The sequence below is a fragment of the Schistosoma haematobium genome, chromosome 2, assembly GCF_000699445.3.
Source record: "Schistosoma haematobium chromosome 2, whole genome shotgun sequence".
Lineage (NCBI taxonomy): Eukaryota > Metazoa > Platyhelminthes > Trematoda > Strigeidida > Schistosomatidae > Schistosoma > Schistosoma haematobium.
The window spans coordinates 27,710,786-27,726,511 of NC_067197.1; the positions used below are offsets into that span (position 1 = coordinate 27,710,786).

The 15,726-nt window shown below is 30.7% G+C and overlaps 1 protein-coding gene across 2 annotated transcripts in view; it reads left to right on the top strand.

Annotated features, from left to right (window-relative positions):
* LARGE2_1 (LARGE xylosyl- and glucuronyltransferase 2) overlaps positions 1–15,670 on the top strand; it is a 33,287-nt gene extending 17,617 nt beyond the window's left edge. For both annotated transcript variants that reach the window (XM_051214789.1, XM_051214790.1), the window contains 7 exons: positions 238–368; positions 2,574–2,770; positions 4,778–4,940; positions 8,293–8,436; positions 10,934–11,134; positions 13,134–13,354; positions 15,149–15,670. In XM_051214789.1, coding sequence (XP_051067973.1) covers positions 238–368; positions 2,574–2,770; positions 4,778–4,940; positions 8,293–8,436; positions 10,934–11,134; positions 13,134–13,354; positions 15,149–15,263 — 1,172 coding nt within the window. In that variant the 3' untranslated portion in view covers positions 15,264–15,670. The remainder of the gene's footprint in view (positions 1–237; positions 369–2,573; positions 2,771–4,777; positions 4,941–8,292; positions 8,437–10,933; positions 11,135–13,133; positions 13,355–15,148) is intronic.
* The last annotated feature ends 56 nt before the right edge of the window (positions 15,671–15,726 follow it).

Below are 15,726 nucleotides of genomic sequence, written 5' to 3' on the forward strand. Positions count from 1 at the left end.
ACCGGCCAAAATTTCTAACTTCAATATCAGAGATCTTTAACAAGTTGTTCAGCTGGTACCAACCTATAACAAAATACACTCGTATTTTCTTTTACAATTTAACCTTTCGATGATTTCATTATATTCTACAGTTCTTATGATTTCGTTATGGTATGCTCTACACTGAAACACTGTATGAATAAAACACATCATAAATTACTACTGAAATGCATTACAATTTTATTGTCTTTTTTTCAGGTCTAAGATTAAAACGACAATTTATGAGAATGTATCGTTATTATCAAAATTTTGATGGAACAATAGTTCAATCACCCGTAAAACTAACATCATGTTCAAAATACTATAATCCTACTACTTTCACTCACAAAGTAATTTACTTTAGTTTTTGAAAATAAACATAAATATAAATTTTCATTTCTTATGAAAAGATAAAAATCCATTGCACTTAGTCCATGTAATTTTTATGTAGTATCCAGTTCTTAATTAAGTTAATGTGCTAGAATGAAAGAAATCAGACATTTGAATTATTTTCATTTAAAATGGTTCTATGATGATTAGGAGTATTTGAACTATAGTACGAAGTAAGAATTCCAGAAATAACGTAATCGGATCAAGAAGTACTAGATAAGCACGAACGAATGTAGTGTATTTGGAATTCGAAACTAAGCATTCAACAAGTACAAAAGAATGATTAGTTCATTCAAACACCACAGTTTCTTTCTAAGGATTCATATTTTTAATAAATGTTATTTAACAAATTTAAAAACATCAAATTTTTTAGACCAATAATAACTTCTTGATTGAGATCATGAATCGATCAATGTTAGGTCGCCATTGAAAACCTGATAGCATTGAACGGCCTTTTCGTCCTAGCATTAAACATTTCAGCGGTTTGCATCCACATTCGTGCACACAGGACCTTCGATCTCACGCGAACGCTTAACCTTTAGATCATTGAGCAGAATATTTGTGTTAATTGGGATACTGCTCAGCAGCATAAAGAGAAACAGATGGTTTTCTTAGAATTACACCTCCAGGCCTTTAGACTTAATATCTAATCAACAAGTCACTGGTGTAACATTAAGAACTATATCATCTCCTGATTTTCGATATCTGTTTAATTAAAATCAGTTAATAATGTTATGCTATCACTCAACAATCTTCACTACACCGTACTCATAATAATAACTTCATTTTGTAATGCTACTAATTGTTTACATGTTATTTTTGTAATCCAGTAATTGAAATAACTGTCAGTATTCATGACTCCATTCTCATCACGGCTAAACATTAATTTCAGTCAGTCAGTCAGCTACAACGTAGGACCAGGCACATATATGCATCGGTCCATGTTGCCATACCTCAGTACCACAGCAAGATGAACACCTAATTCATTGAAGTAATCACATAAATAGTGGTAATATATAAAAGAAAGATAGCATATAAGGATATAGTACAGGAAGAAATAATCAGTTCGTGGAAAGAAAGATATGAAGTGATTTTAGTCTCTTAGTTTAAGGGAAGACAGAGAGTGTATACACCGACGCCATTGTCATCGATTCTGAACCATGTCACAAAGAATCTCCAACCATTGGTTACGATAGTCACGCGGACCCCAACCAAGTAGTCTGCATCTACCAACATGGCTCAGACTAGAAGTTAGTGACTTCAAGCACTGATGACGCGTTTTGGTTTGACCGCCCCTAAGATTCTTCCAACCATCTCCAACACCGGTTAGCATTGCACGACGTGGTAATCGATGTTCAGGCCTTCGTAACACGTGGCCTAACCACCTCAGTCGATGAGGATTCACAACCTCACCAACTGATTTACCATCATTCCCTAATACCTTGCTTCTAACCTCACTATTACTTACCCGGTGATCACAGCAGACGCCAGCAATATTTCTAAGGTATCTGTGGTCAAATACTAATAGCTTACGAGTATCTTCTACTCTTAATGGCCATGTTTCGCTGCCGTAAAGTAAAACAGAACGGACTGCCGCGCAGTATACTCGTCCCTTAATTGATAGACAGATATCTCGCCTTCGCCATAGGTGACGTAAGTTGGCAAAAGCCAAACGAGCTTTTCGAATCCGTGCTGAGATTTCGTCAGACACCAACCCATTAGGGCTGATCAAACTCTCAAGATAAGTGAAGTTGTCAACGCGTTCGACTACTTGACTCCCTTAAACGTTAATTTAGTTACGAATGCTGTCCCACATATTTTTTTGGATCTGACTGAAAGCTAACATTATTTAATGCCTAACAGGTTGATTTTCTCAAAAATAAATCTGTAAAAACTACATTGATTATAAAACTATGAAAAAGAAAATATTTAATTTAGTAAACATTAGTTAGACATCTCTACAAATTACAGTCTATTCAATGAGCTAATTGATTAAAACAATCAACTTTCAATCAATTCAATCCAAATCTATCTTATCTACCCTCCAATGTGTTACTGAATTGTATCTCTATCTATTATGTAAACAAACATGATAAACTGTTCTTTCTATTTAGTACTTTAATATTACATATACAACATGTGTTATTTTCATATCTTTCCTATAGATTAACCATATAAATTCAAAAAATATTGTCACAATTGATGGTTGTGAAGAATTTTCAGAAGATTTACTCAAAATACATCGGATACATCCATATTATTTTAAATATAATTTTTCTACTTTCTCAATAAACAATCATAATGATAATGTAACAAATATGAAAAATCATGTTAGCCTTGTTTCACAATTAACTTTTGATAGGTAATTCAATGAAAGAATATTTTTTTCTTGATTTCTGGTCATATTGAAATAATGAATTACATAGTTTAAATATTAATAAATTTCTACTTAGCAATTCTATAGAAATTAAATAAAAGGATCGAATGGTACTGGGTTCGAGTCCCAGAGTGAATATCAGCTCTGGAATGCAGGTACATCGACCTGACAAGTTCCGAATAGGACGAAACGCGCTTCCTGGATTCCACTTCTAGCCACTATCTATCTTTGCTTACAATGCTTGTGACTTAAGGCTATTTCGAGGTAATCCGCACAGGATGCACATATGCCAACATGAGACTGATCAATTGCAGTCCTAAATAACAATGGAAAGATACAAGTAAAAACAACAGCAAGTGAATTCAAATAAAAGATTGGTGGGAATTTAATGTTTTTGGTGATTTAAAAGTTATATAAAGCAAACCAGAAAAAAAATTTTCTCACGATCTTCATTTGGATGTTTTTATTTCTACAATATTTATTATATTAGGATTATAGTTACTAGTGTATAAAGTGTCAATGTTTGTAATAATACATACTGGGTTAGGGATTCAGTGTAGTCATTAAAATTGAGGTGGAGGGATATCTTCCAACCACAATCTAAATGTACTGAAAATTATAGCAGAGTAGAAATTTCAATGTTCAGGATTTATCCATATTAAGAAAAGGCTTATAGAAATTTAGTCCTTAGTATTAACAATGGAATAGTTTCATATCATATGGAACATTATCACAATTAAAATAACATATCCATTATAACTTATGAGTTTTAGTGATAAACAGTCTAAAATAACAAAAGTAACCTATTGAGTTACTAGAAAAAGATGAGAATGTTTCAGAGAAGAAAATTCTCATTTTCGGCTATGTAGTTGATTAATACTGTATTATTATATTTATACTTATTTTTTATTTTTTTCATTATTATTAATGGCTTTATTCAACATTATATTAAGTTCAATATGGAATCCTCAACACGAAGTATTTCAATAGTTTTCTTTTACAAAGAGAAAAAAAGCAATCTGTCACTGAATACATAGATACGTGAAAGAAGTAAATTAACTATCCAGAATTAAATGAAATGTCTTCAAGGATCTATACAGCTTTTAATTAGTAACATGTTTAGGAATATAAATTTCGGGCTGGGTCAACTCTTTAAACCTGTTCGTCCCATAAAATATTTGCTAGATACGATATTGTGGAGCCTTTGAACTTTGGCTTGCGTGTATGGATTCCAATTTGTTGACGTCTCATTTTATCAGAAGATATGCAAAGGGAAAGATGTGAATGAAGTGGATGTTTGGTATCTGACAAGATGACACACCGATAATTTGTAAGATTTTAAATATTTATCTACTACCATATTCACAACAACCTCAAAAGATTCACCTCACACTCTACTAACTGACTTCAGTAGTCTCAGAAACAGTGATCAATGATAAAATAGGGAATCGTTAGAGTCAGTAAGAGAGGCGCTAAAGCCTAATCAAAATTCATTGCTACATAATGGCCAAATGATTACAAAAGTTTGAAGGACATATAAAAGTGAGGTATGATTGTCTAAATGACGATTATTAGAAAGATAACGAAGAAAAAGCATAAATATATGAGCAAATGACCAAAGAAATGTGAAAGAGTGTAGAACCATAGTAAAGAAAGAGACTGGATATACATCTTCTGAACAAAATAACCACAGTCGAATTGATGAATCACCAAAGTTCCCTACATACACAAATTTCTTAGCCAGCCTCCTTCAGAACCAGTTCTTCGTACACTATGAATAATTTTGACTGAAGAATATAATGGACGTTAATGACCAGAACTGATTAAATTTTCAGCACTCGAGCTGTTGACTAACTTGCATTTACATATTGATAATCATCCTGAATAGTGTTCAGATATGCGTTTGGAAGAAGCACACTTTTCTAATGATGTAACGAATCCCTATTTTATTATGGACCATCTATTTTTTCATAAACCTTTTTTTATTTACAGATTGCATCGACTTGAAGAGCTTGCAATAAGATGGCTTGGACCAATGAGTTTAGCACTGTATTTAACTGATAGAGAAGCAACATTGTTGATAGAGTATATTACAAATTCTCGAATTCTACAAAATCGTACAAATATTGGTTATCATATTGTATATGTAGATGGAGTGAGTTTAATTACTGATATTGGTTTATCGTTTGACCCATAAATTGTATTTTGTTAGAAACAGAAATTGTTTCTATAATACAATAAGGATATTTATTTCGAAAATATTATAGTTACTTTGCAGTTAAATGACACCAAAGTCGTTAAGGGTTTCAAATTCTCTGTTGCTGGTGTCTAGGTCGATAAGGGATAGGTCTATGTTACCATATGTGCATTCTGAGCAAAAAAAATTAAAGAAAGCTGTTCAGGATTCATATACAGCAACAGATATAGATCAAATGTAGTCATGATTACCGACAACAGTATTTGATTTTGCGCATGATTATAGCATTTACCTTAGTGACTAATGCTTATCAGACTAGATTTCAGTTGTCTGTTCTATTAATTATTATTTTTGTGTGCTATAATCACTGTATATAAGTATTATTTCTACAAAATATACAGCTTTAAAAGATGGAGTAATAGTCTGTACCACCTTTTTAAATACTTATGAATATGCCAAAAATGTAACTTTATTTAACGCACTTAATTGGCATCCTCCCTGTTTTTAAGATATTATGCTCTGTTTACCGACTAATAAGTATTACGTAGCAATTACTAGTGTTTGATTACGCGACCTTACTTGGTTTTATTGTATAGAAAAGATTATTAATATTGAGTAAAGTAGTTTTTATCAGATTTTAAGGCTACTGTGTATTTCTCACTTTTGATATTTAGTATCTTTGTTGAAACGTGTTATTCTCATATAGTATGATTCGGCAAAACACAGAATATGTTAATGATTACATCGAACACACTTCCACCAAAAGTTTTACTCTCTACTGAAAACTCTCAGATATTATTTCTCTACATTATTACGATTATCTGTACAGTCTTTCAAAGTAGGATTCCTCATGTAGGTTATAATCACTGGAAAAAGTCAAACATGAAGTCGCTATTATAGAATGTCTATAAACTTAAAAAATAATTTGAACTGGTCGACATTATTTTTTATATACATGTGTAAAGCCATAGCAAACGTTTTCTTCTATTTACTTAACATATCATATTAGTGAAATTCTTTATTATGTAGTTTGAAATTTTGATGTAAGTCCGGATAATGGATAGTGTAACCTTCCTCAGTAGTATCATTCATAATCGATGTGCTAATAGTCACTTTGTTTCTCCAGCTTGAATTCGCTTTAGTTTTTTATTAAAGACTTCTATTTTATCATGAAGTACTTATGTTGTGAACGAGAGCTCAGGTGAGGACAACCAATTTATTGTTTAATATAAAATTACAGAATATCTTCACAAAATCTGAAAACCGTATTTTAAATGCTTCATTTGCAAACCTTCCATCAATTACCTTTTACATTCCGTTTGATTCTTCCAATTCACAATTTTATTCCATTTCCCTTTCTGTTTTCTGTAATCCAGTCTTCTTAGACTTCTGTTGTCAGTTATTCAACTTTTGATTGGTGTTACATACTACTTGTATCGGCAGACATAACTAGCATACACCACAGTTATAGCTTGCATAAATCGGTTTCAAAACGTGAGCTGAAAATCCAACAATTTGTTTTCAGTCTGCTCTACTTTCCAACCTATAAATTGCCTTTATGTTGGTGTTTTTGAGTTTCCAATTAGTAATTATAAATGAAGTATCTTACATTCAAGATCTGTGTTGAATTATGTGCAAGAAAGACTGATTGAGTCAACACCCTATTTTCAATAAAACTAATTTATATTATAACCCATTGTGTTGTTTAGTTACTGTTAAACGACACTAGATTTCTACTCTTTATTACCGCGATAAAATTATTCACAACTTGAATGAAAACTGAAATAGTAAAGATTATAAATTTATATCTTTAGTTCATTAGGAAGCTCTTGAACGACACATAGGAAAGCCACTTCAAACAAAAAATAAATATTGTCATCTCAAGTGAATGTTAAATATTCTGAGTGTTTTCATTTTAGTTAGAATAATAATGTTTATTTGAAGCGAATTGAATACCTAAAACAGTCAAGGTTACAATCAAAGCTAATCACATAATGTGACAAATCAAGTTCTTAACTATAAATCATAACTGATTACATTGAACATTAAAAGTTTATTTGAAATAAGAACTTGGCTAATATACAAGTATGGATCACTATATTTCAATTTATTGACTAAACAGTAATGTGTTTTTCACCTTGAATTTGATTCAGCATAGTGTTCTTTGTGCAAACAGTGATGGTTACAGGAATTGAATTTGGTGTCTGCACAGTGCTTCCTGATTTTTTGGTCAATCACCTGATGTTAAACATCGGTGAAAATTACTTTCTAATAAGAAAGTAGTGAATGAGAACACAAGGGTGGACAATTGAATTTATTGCGACACAAAATTACAGAACATCTTAGTAAAACCTCAAAACCATACAATAAATACTTCATTTCCAAGAAGTCAGTCAATAGTCTCAGACTTCACTGTTTCTTCATTTTCACAGCAATCGTTCTCTGTTCTCTTTCTCTTTTATTCGATCTTCTTGACCTTCTGCTTTCAGGTGTTCCACCCTCGATTGATGTTACATACTACTTATATCTGTCGACATCAGTAGTATACACCACAAGAGTATCACGTTTATATCTTTGTAGTAAGAAACAATGTTAATCAATGATTTTCTGTTCAATATAAACAACAGTTGAAGTTCTGTGATATATTATTATTTGGAATATTTTTTGTCCATCAAAACTGTATTGTAAATAAGTGGAAATATGAACATTTTGTGCAAAGAAAAAGGGATTCTTTAGTACAAATAGTTTCCAGTAATATAATGTCAATTACTAGAAACATTTGAAATAGTAAACAAGTTTTCACTTGTCAGGCACATAAATAAAATCAACTCAAGTGTTTATTAAATATTTGAACTTCATTAAGAAAATATAAGATGTGAAAGGATGAACTGATGTTTCTTTCATTGTATCAAATAAATCATAATAATCCTAAAATTCATATGCTTTAAACGATGTACTTTGCCCTAAACCTGGCCATTTTTCAGATTATTAATTTGGATATAAAATTGTAGAACCTAGAAAGAATTCATCGAAATGAATATTCTTCGTTCATATATTAGTCTTCTAATATGATAGGGATCTTTAAACTATTATAAATGTAAGCAAAGATGGATAATGACTAGCAGTGGAATCCTGGACGCTCGTCTCGTCCTATTTGAGACTCGTTAGCTGAATGTACATGTAAAACAATATTAAGTGGATTATAAATGTATTTGAAATTTATCTATGTATCATATCATATTTCAATTTTGATATTTACTAATCTTCTTTTTATATCTTTATTTTACTTTTTTTTAAAAAACAAAAAAAGAAATTTTATCCGATCAATCTATTACGTAATATTGCTATAAAATACTCAGTAACCGAATTTATATTTCATATTGATATTGACTTTTTACCACAAGAAAACATTATTGATTCTATTGAAAAATCTATAAATGAACATTTTATACAAGTAAGTAAATAATGAAGTAAAATGAATCAATATTCTATCAATATATTAGTACTTAATTGAAATAAGATATTGGGATTAAAAAAGTTATAAACATTGCCTTGATATTGTCTTAACTCATAAGCATTATAAGCAGAGATGGATGGTGGCTAACAGTGAAATCGCGAACACGCGTTTCGTTCCATTTAGAGCTCCCGGAGTCAATATCAACACTGTGATACCTTACATACAGATTGTATAATTTATTTACTGGAATAATTTCTATAAAACTAAGAGGATAGTTTACAGGTTACATACAGGTGTATGGGTAAATTGTATTCTCTGTTCTAAAGTGTTGATGCCGGGTCCCAAAATTATAAATCGAATTTAATGAATTGAGTTATATAGAAGTTTGGGATAAATTTTTATAAAAAATATTAATTCGAAATTATAAGCAAGTAAAATATGTTGAAGTTTGTAAACATTTTCAAATGATTATGAAAAAAATATGGGTTATTTGGACGAATAACTGATTTTAATAACTTTGCCTTCAGGCTCCCTAGTTATAAGTTCAGAATTATTATATTATATTATAAAGGTTTAAATAAGATATGCTAGTGAATCAAACAATGTCAATGTTATAAATGGTGAACGTTCACATCAGTTGGGGTATAAATAGTTCAAGATTGTGTCAACTGTAAATCAGAAAGGTCACTAACCAAAGGTCGGAAGGATTCGTTGTAAGATATCAAGTTCGAATGAATAATGATGAAACAAATCATGGAAATAAAACGGATACTTAGAGAACCTTTTCTCGTTCATGGAGAAAATAATAATAATAACGTCGGGTGAATACAATGTATAATAAGAGAGGTACTGTCAAGGTAATTATGATAAGAATTCATTTGTAACGGGAAACATGAATGCATAGATATAGAAAATGTCTTGCCAGATATGAACACATTCTCAACATTCATCTCTTGATTCTTACATAACTACTATACTACTGACCATTCATCAAAATATTTTGTTAGTTCATTTTCATATATTATGCAACGTAGCGACTACTTGATTGTTGAATAATTAATTTGACCATTATTAATCCTCTTTCTTTCAATTACTCACTATTGATCTATAATCAATATGTCATTATATAAATATTACGTAACATATCTACTCGATGAGTATTATCTCATTATTGTAAATCATATATTAGTGTAGAGCCATGATGAAAAACTACTTGAAAAGAAATTTCTTCGCTCGATTCGTTCCTTCTTTCTATATTTACAAAAGGGACTGGAATGGGGTAAGGGATTTATATTATTCAGTTTAGATATATGGTGACTCCACTGTCGACCAGCATAAACACAGGGGCTGAGTATACCTGTTATGGTTTTCTGGAGCTGGTTCAGATGGATTCAGCCATGGGAATAAGTAGATCGTTTGGAATTCGATAAGAAACAGAAAAAACTTCATTTATTTTAATATGACATTCACTATCTCTCAAGTGATAAAGGCGTTGTTAAATAGGTTTCGTGACTCCTCCCAACCATGCCGGTAGGTGTTCACGAGCACGCAAAGATAAACTTTTTTGAGTATGGTTTACGTAAATAGCTCCACAAGAGCGGTTGAATTTGGGCTTTAGTCGGAGGAGGAGCCTATCATCAGTAACTTGTCCCTGATTTGTTGTGTAAGTATTGGTATGGTTGAAAAGATTACGTGAAACTCGTTAGCTTGAAATGTTCTTTCAACAGACCTTTTGAGTCAATGTGCTAAAATGTCACCTACTATGTTATTTTAAAATTGAGTTTTAGATAAAGTTTTCTCACTTAACGTGTTGAATTTTTTTCTGATAGAAATATTCCTACGAAATTATCTGGATATTCATTATTTCGTAATGTGTTCTTCCGTTTATTTATTTCACTATCTGCACTTTCTTAACAACATAATAGTTTGATACTATGGCTGTGACATTTAACCAGATTTGTTTTGTACTAAGGAGGTGTAAATCTATGAAAATCGGTACACTAACCCATCCATACATTCATTCTGAATTAAGAGTTTTTAAAATGGAACTGCCTATCCTTCTAGTAAGCAATACATCAACGAAAGTTATACTGTTATACGTTTCCTCTTCACTATTGAATTTAATATAGGAGTGAACGACATTGAAACTGTTGAACAGCTCCAGTTTATTGGTATTTTTGTTGAACACAACAAGCGTATCATGTATATACCGACAGTAATAATCTAGTTTATTCAAAATATCTTTCAACTGTTCATTTTCCAGTTTGGTTTAAAAAAATACTAATCACTTAGAAGCATACTTTACTTTTCATTCGATTTCATTCTGTTTTAAAAGATGAAGACTTCAGTTTCAGTGAGGATTTAAAGAATTTATTGGGTATAGATTCACTACGATATAAGGGTTTACTAATTCATAATGATGCTTAAATACAAGAGTTTTTATAAGTAATAACTTGTATTTTCTATTAGAAATGTTATATATTTTTTATTATAGAATAATAGATCACAAAATATTTGTTTAGTAGTGCCAGCATTTGAAACTTTTAAAAATCATTTAAAACTACCAGAAACAAAAAAAGATTTATTAAAATCTTGGGAAATTGGAGAGATTTTACCATTTCGACATAAAATCTGGTCAGCTGGTCATATGTCAACGAATTATTCACATTGGAAATTCTCTAACAATGATTACGAAGTATGTCGGTGTTGAAAAGACATTCAATTTTAATAATATATATATATATATACTTAGGATATTTTCAATATAACTGTAGTTAGTTATACTATCCACTGGTTAAGAAATTCAATCTATTCACCCTAAAACACATTTATTGGTCCTAAATCTGTATTTGGCTCTAGTAATATTGTATAATTGGTTGTTATTGAAATATATATCGTCAATCCTCGTATAAAATCATCGACTTAATCCGTGTTAGTGAACAACGGAATCAAATAAGTAAGTCAAATTCGAGAATGAAAGCTTGAATAGGTACATTTTGTACACTGGTTGATCTGGACAGAAAATCAGAGGGACGAAGCGAGAGAAGCGAAGTGAGGAAAGCGAAGTCAGATGACACGCAGTGGAGAAGGCGTGTGAGTCAACTCGATCTAATCAAACGCTAATCAATATTTATAATCAGACACAAATAAGTTGCATATATGTGATGAGTAAGATAAGAAGTGCACTCACATTCGCTCATATAAAAAGAGTCAAGGTTAATAAGCGAATAATTAACAAGGTCAAAATGTAGCTTGAGAAGAATGGTTAAGTTAGTTTGTCCAGAATAACCTTTGTGAACTTAACATAGAAGCCGGCACTACACACATTTCAGTTCAAGTGTAAAATTAATATACAATGAGATTTTAGAACACCTGATGAAAATTAACCAGAAGGGTAAAGTTAAATGAGTTATTCCGCACCAACTGTTCATTTTAAAAATAGTTTACTGGACTCTCATTGCTTTGTAACTCAGAATCTACACTGATTGAAATCTAAGAGTCTAAAGTAGATATTCACAAAAAGGGAATGCATGATATTTTCTTCATATTGGTTAACTTGAAGAATACAATCTAGTGGCCCGGTTTCTGACTTGAGTTAGATCATATGATCGTTATTGAGTTACCAAAGTATACATCGCGTCTACCATCGTACATTATTATCGACCTAAATCGCGTTAGTGAATAAAGGAATTAAGTCAAACACGTATATTTCATACAATCATTAATGAAGATAGACAATCGAAGAAAGCGAGGAAAAAAGAACAAAGTGAACTGAATTGCAATAGAGAAGGCATGTAAGCCAACTCCATTTAATCAAGCGTGACTCGATATTTATAGTCACACAAAAATAAGCTACAGACATGTGACGATCAGGATAAGAAATGCACATACATACGTTCACATAAAAACAGTCAAGATTGATAAGTGAATAATTAACAAGGTCAAAAATGCAACTCCGGAAGCTAGAATATGCTATATGTACTTCCATAGAAACTGAAACTACAGGTAAACCTTGTGATATCTTTTATACATGACATCTTTCTAGGTTTTCTTTGTATATGTTTCACAAGTTTTCTTTTAAAAATTCAGTTTAAATACAATTTTATCTTTATATATGTGTATCTACAAATTGTTAGATTCACTGTACACTTGTACTAAGAAATGTGAATAAAATGTTATACGCCATCTTTCTTCGCAAACTTATAGATTGCTGAATATTTAAAAGTTAATGTTCATTCAGAATATAACATAATTTAGAGTATTTGCTTTAGTATGCCTAGATGCGAGATTTTGTTTGTATTCATTTTTCTTCACAAATACACATAAGTTGGTAAATGAAGATAGAAATCTATGCACCTAGACGTAGTGTTACAATAATTATTGGTTACCTTGAACTTCCAGATTAACGAACTGAGTAAAATAAAGGATTAGTAATCAGTCAACTGTAAACACACTAAATGATAGTTATTTATACTTTAGCTAATCGAACCTCTTACTGTAGAATTAAATACAAGAGCCCTTTGCATTCTGATTAGCAATTTGTAAGCAGCTTTTTTAATACTCATTCCAACTTTTGACCAGTCAAATTAATAAACAAAATAGGATGATTTTTTGTCTTCATAATGATGTATAACCATCACCCGTAATAGTATTAAGTACTTTGTTTGATGCTTTTGATGTTTTCTCTATTAAAGGTACAATGGTCAGCAGATTATGAACCATATGTGATTGTCTCACGTTATACAACAATGTTTGATGAAATTTTCATTGGATTTGGTTGGAATAAAGCCTCATATATTATGGCATTAGATGCATTAGGTTATAAATTCATTGTTTTAACCAATGTATTTCTTATACATTTACCTCATCCACCAAGTTTTGAAGTATTTCGTTATCGAATGAATTCAGTTTACAAGTTAGTTATTTAAAAGTTTCCTTCAATTGTAGTAAAATTTCATAAGACACTATATTGAATCCCATATGAAATTAACTATCTACACTTACTGGCTTTCGTTCATTAGTTTACAGAAAAATATAACTAAAGTAAATAAGAAGCTGCAGTCGATATTATTGAAACATAATACCCGAACATGTCAAAAGTAATAGATCTTTTGATATATCAAATTTAATAAGATATAACATCTAAACAATGTCTGGTAAATATATTTCATTCTTAAGGAAACAAATATCTATCTGTACTAATGATTGGTGTATGATAATATCCATTATTCTAAAGACTACTCTGAAAATTATAAGCTAAGTAGTTCAGTTTCTTCCAAAGATAATGAACTCTAGGCGTCGGAGGTCTTAAAAAAACAGTCAAGATGAATGTGTAACTTGTATCTGTTAAGCTAATTTTACTGACCACCACCTGATTAGGAGTACATATTCAACATGGAATTTAATTCGTCAACGGTTCAACCGCAAATACGAGAGGTAAACAGAGATACATAATTATTGAAGTATTTTGTTATAACAGTTCAATGTTAAACGTTTAGTAATTAGTTAACGATCTACAATAAATTATTGACTCATTTTTATTAATCCTATGACTATTTGACACCAAATTTGTAATATGATATTCGCCTAGCATATTCATCAATGAAATCTAATAATCTGATTTGCTATTAAGTTGACTATGATCATTTTTATATACAGTTTAACATCTTTAATAAGTAGTGCTGAAATAAACATATTGAATGAAGCTTCCCTGAAATAACGAATGCATTACATAATGACTTAAATATTGAATCAATTTACTCAACAGATCAATAAAACAATACTTTTCTAAATGTATTCTGAATAGTGTACATGCATTTATTATCATCCTCATAGGACACTTTCCTTTGATTTTTAACAAATGTAACGAAATTGAGGGTTGGATATGAAACCTAATCAGTAATTTAGGTATTTTCTAGATCTTGATTCTTCTACAGATGAACTTACTTTGATTTCAAGTAATTTCACACATTGGTTAGAGTTGGGTATTGTGAATTATTAGATTTGATATCATTGATTATAATATATCATTTAAATCATAAAACCTTAACGTCCTTAGTTTAGCTTCAAGTTTCGTCACACATGTATACTGCAAACTTGTCTAGAACAAATGAAAGAATTATAAACAAAGATTAATAGTGGCTAGCAGTGGAATCCAGGGCACGCGTTTCGTTCCATCTGATACTTGTCAGCTGGATGTACCTGGGTAACGCGATGGCATCTGAAGTGAACGGTACTGGGTTCGAGTCCCAGAGTGGACATCAACTCTGAGATGCAGATACATCCAGCTGACGAGTCCTAAATAGAACGAAGCGCGTGTCGTGGATTCCACTGCTACCCACTATCCATCTTCGCTTAAAAAGCTTGTGACTTAAAGCAATATCGAGGCAATCCGCACAGTATGCACATATGTCAACAGGAGACTGATCAAATACAGTCCTAAATAACAATGGAAAGATACAAGTAAACAACACTAAATAGATTTAAACAGAAGAATTGTTTGGTGTCTGTCAATCTTTAATGCTTTTTCCGCTTATATCAAATCTACATATAAGTTAACTTTAAAACAAACATTCTTTACGAATCCCTAATTTTAATGATTATGTTTAGAAGTTTTAATGTGTAGTATTTATGTGGAAAAGAAACACATCATTGTCTCAACTTAAAATAATAAATTTACTAATTATATTGTATTCCCATTTACTTACAGATCATGTATTGACAAATTGAAATTGGATTTTATTAAACGTTTAGCAAAAAAACATGGTGTACAAGCATTAAAATATCTTCAGTTTCGTAAGGATTTACAAATCAATCAAAAATAAAACAAAATATATTTAATTCAATTATGATATGATTTCATCAGATGACCATTTCTAATATGAACATGTATCAACCATTATACTTGAGTAAAAAAATATACCTCGTCTAATTCAAACAAACAAAGAAAATTATTCGATCAACAAAATGATTACCAGATCTAATATTCTTTAGCCCAATCACAAAACAAACAAAAAAGAGACCAAAATTGAACATGAAATAAATTTCTTTTTTTGTGATGTATTTAGACTTGTAAATTAGAAACATTTTTATGTACATTATAAATGAACAGTAAGTTTATATATAAAGTATGAACAGAAATTTCTTCTAGGAAGAACACTTGACTAAATATAGCAAAATATGTATTTCTAACAGTTTTAGCAATGTATAAATATAATTAATTTATAGAAAATTTAACAGAATCTTCATTAACATCAGCAGGGGTTTTGTGGATATTATAGTAATTTC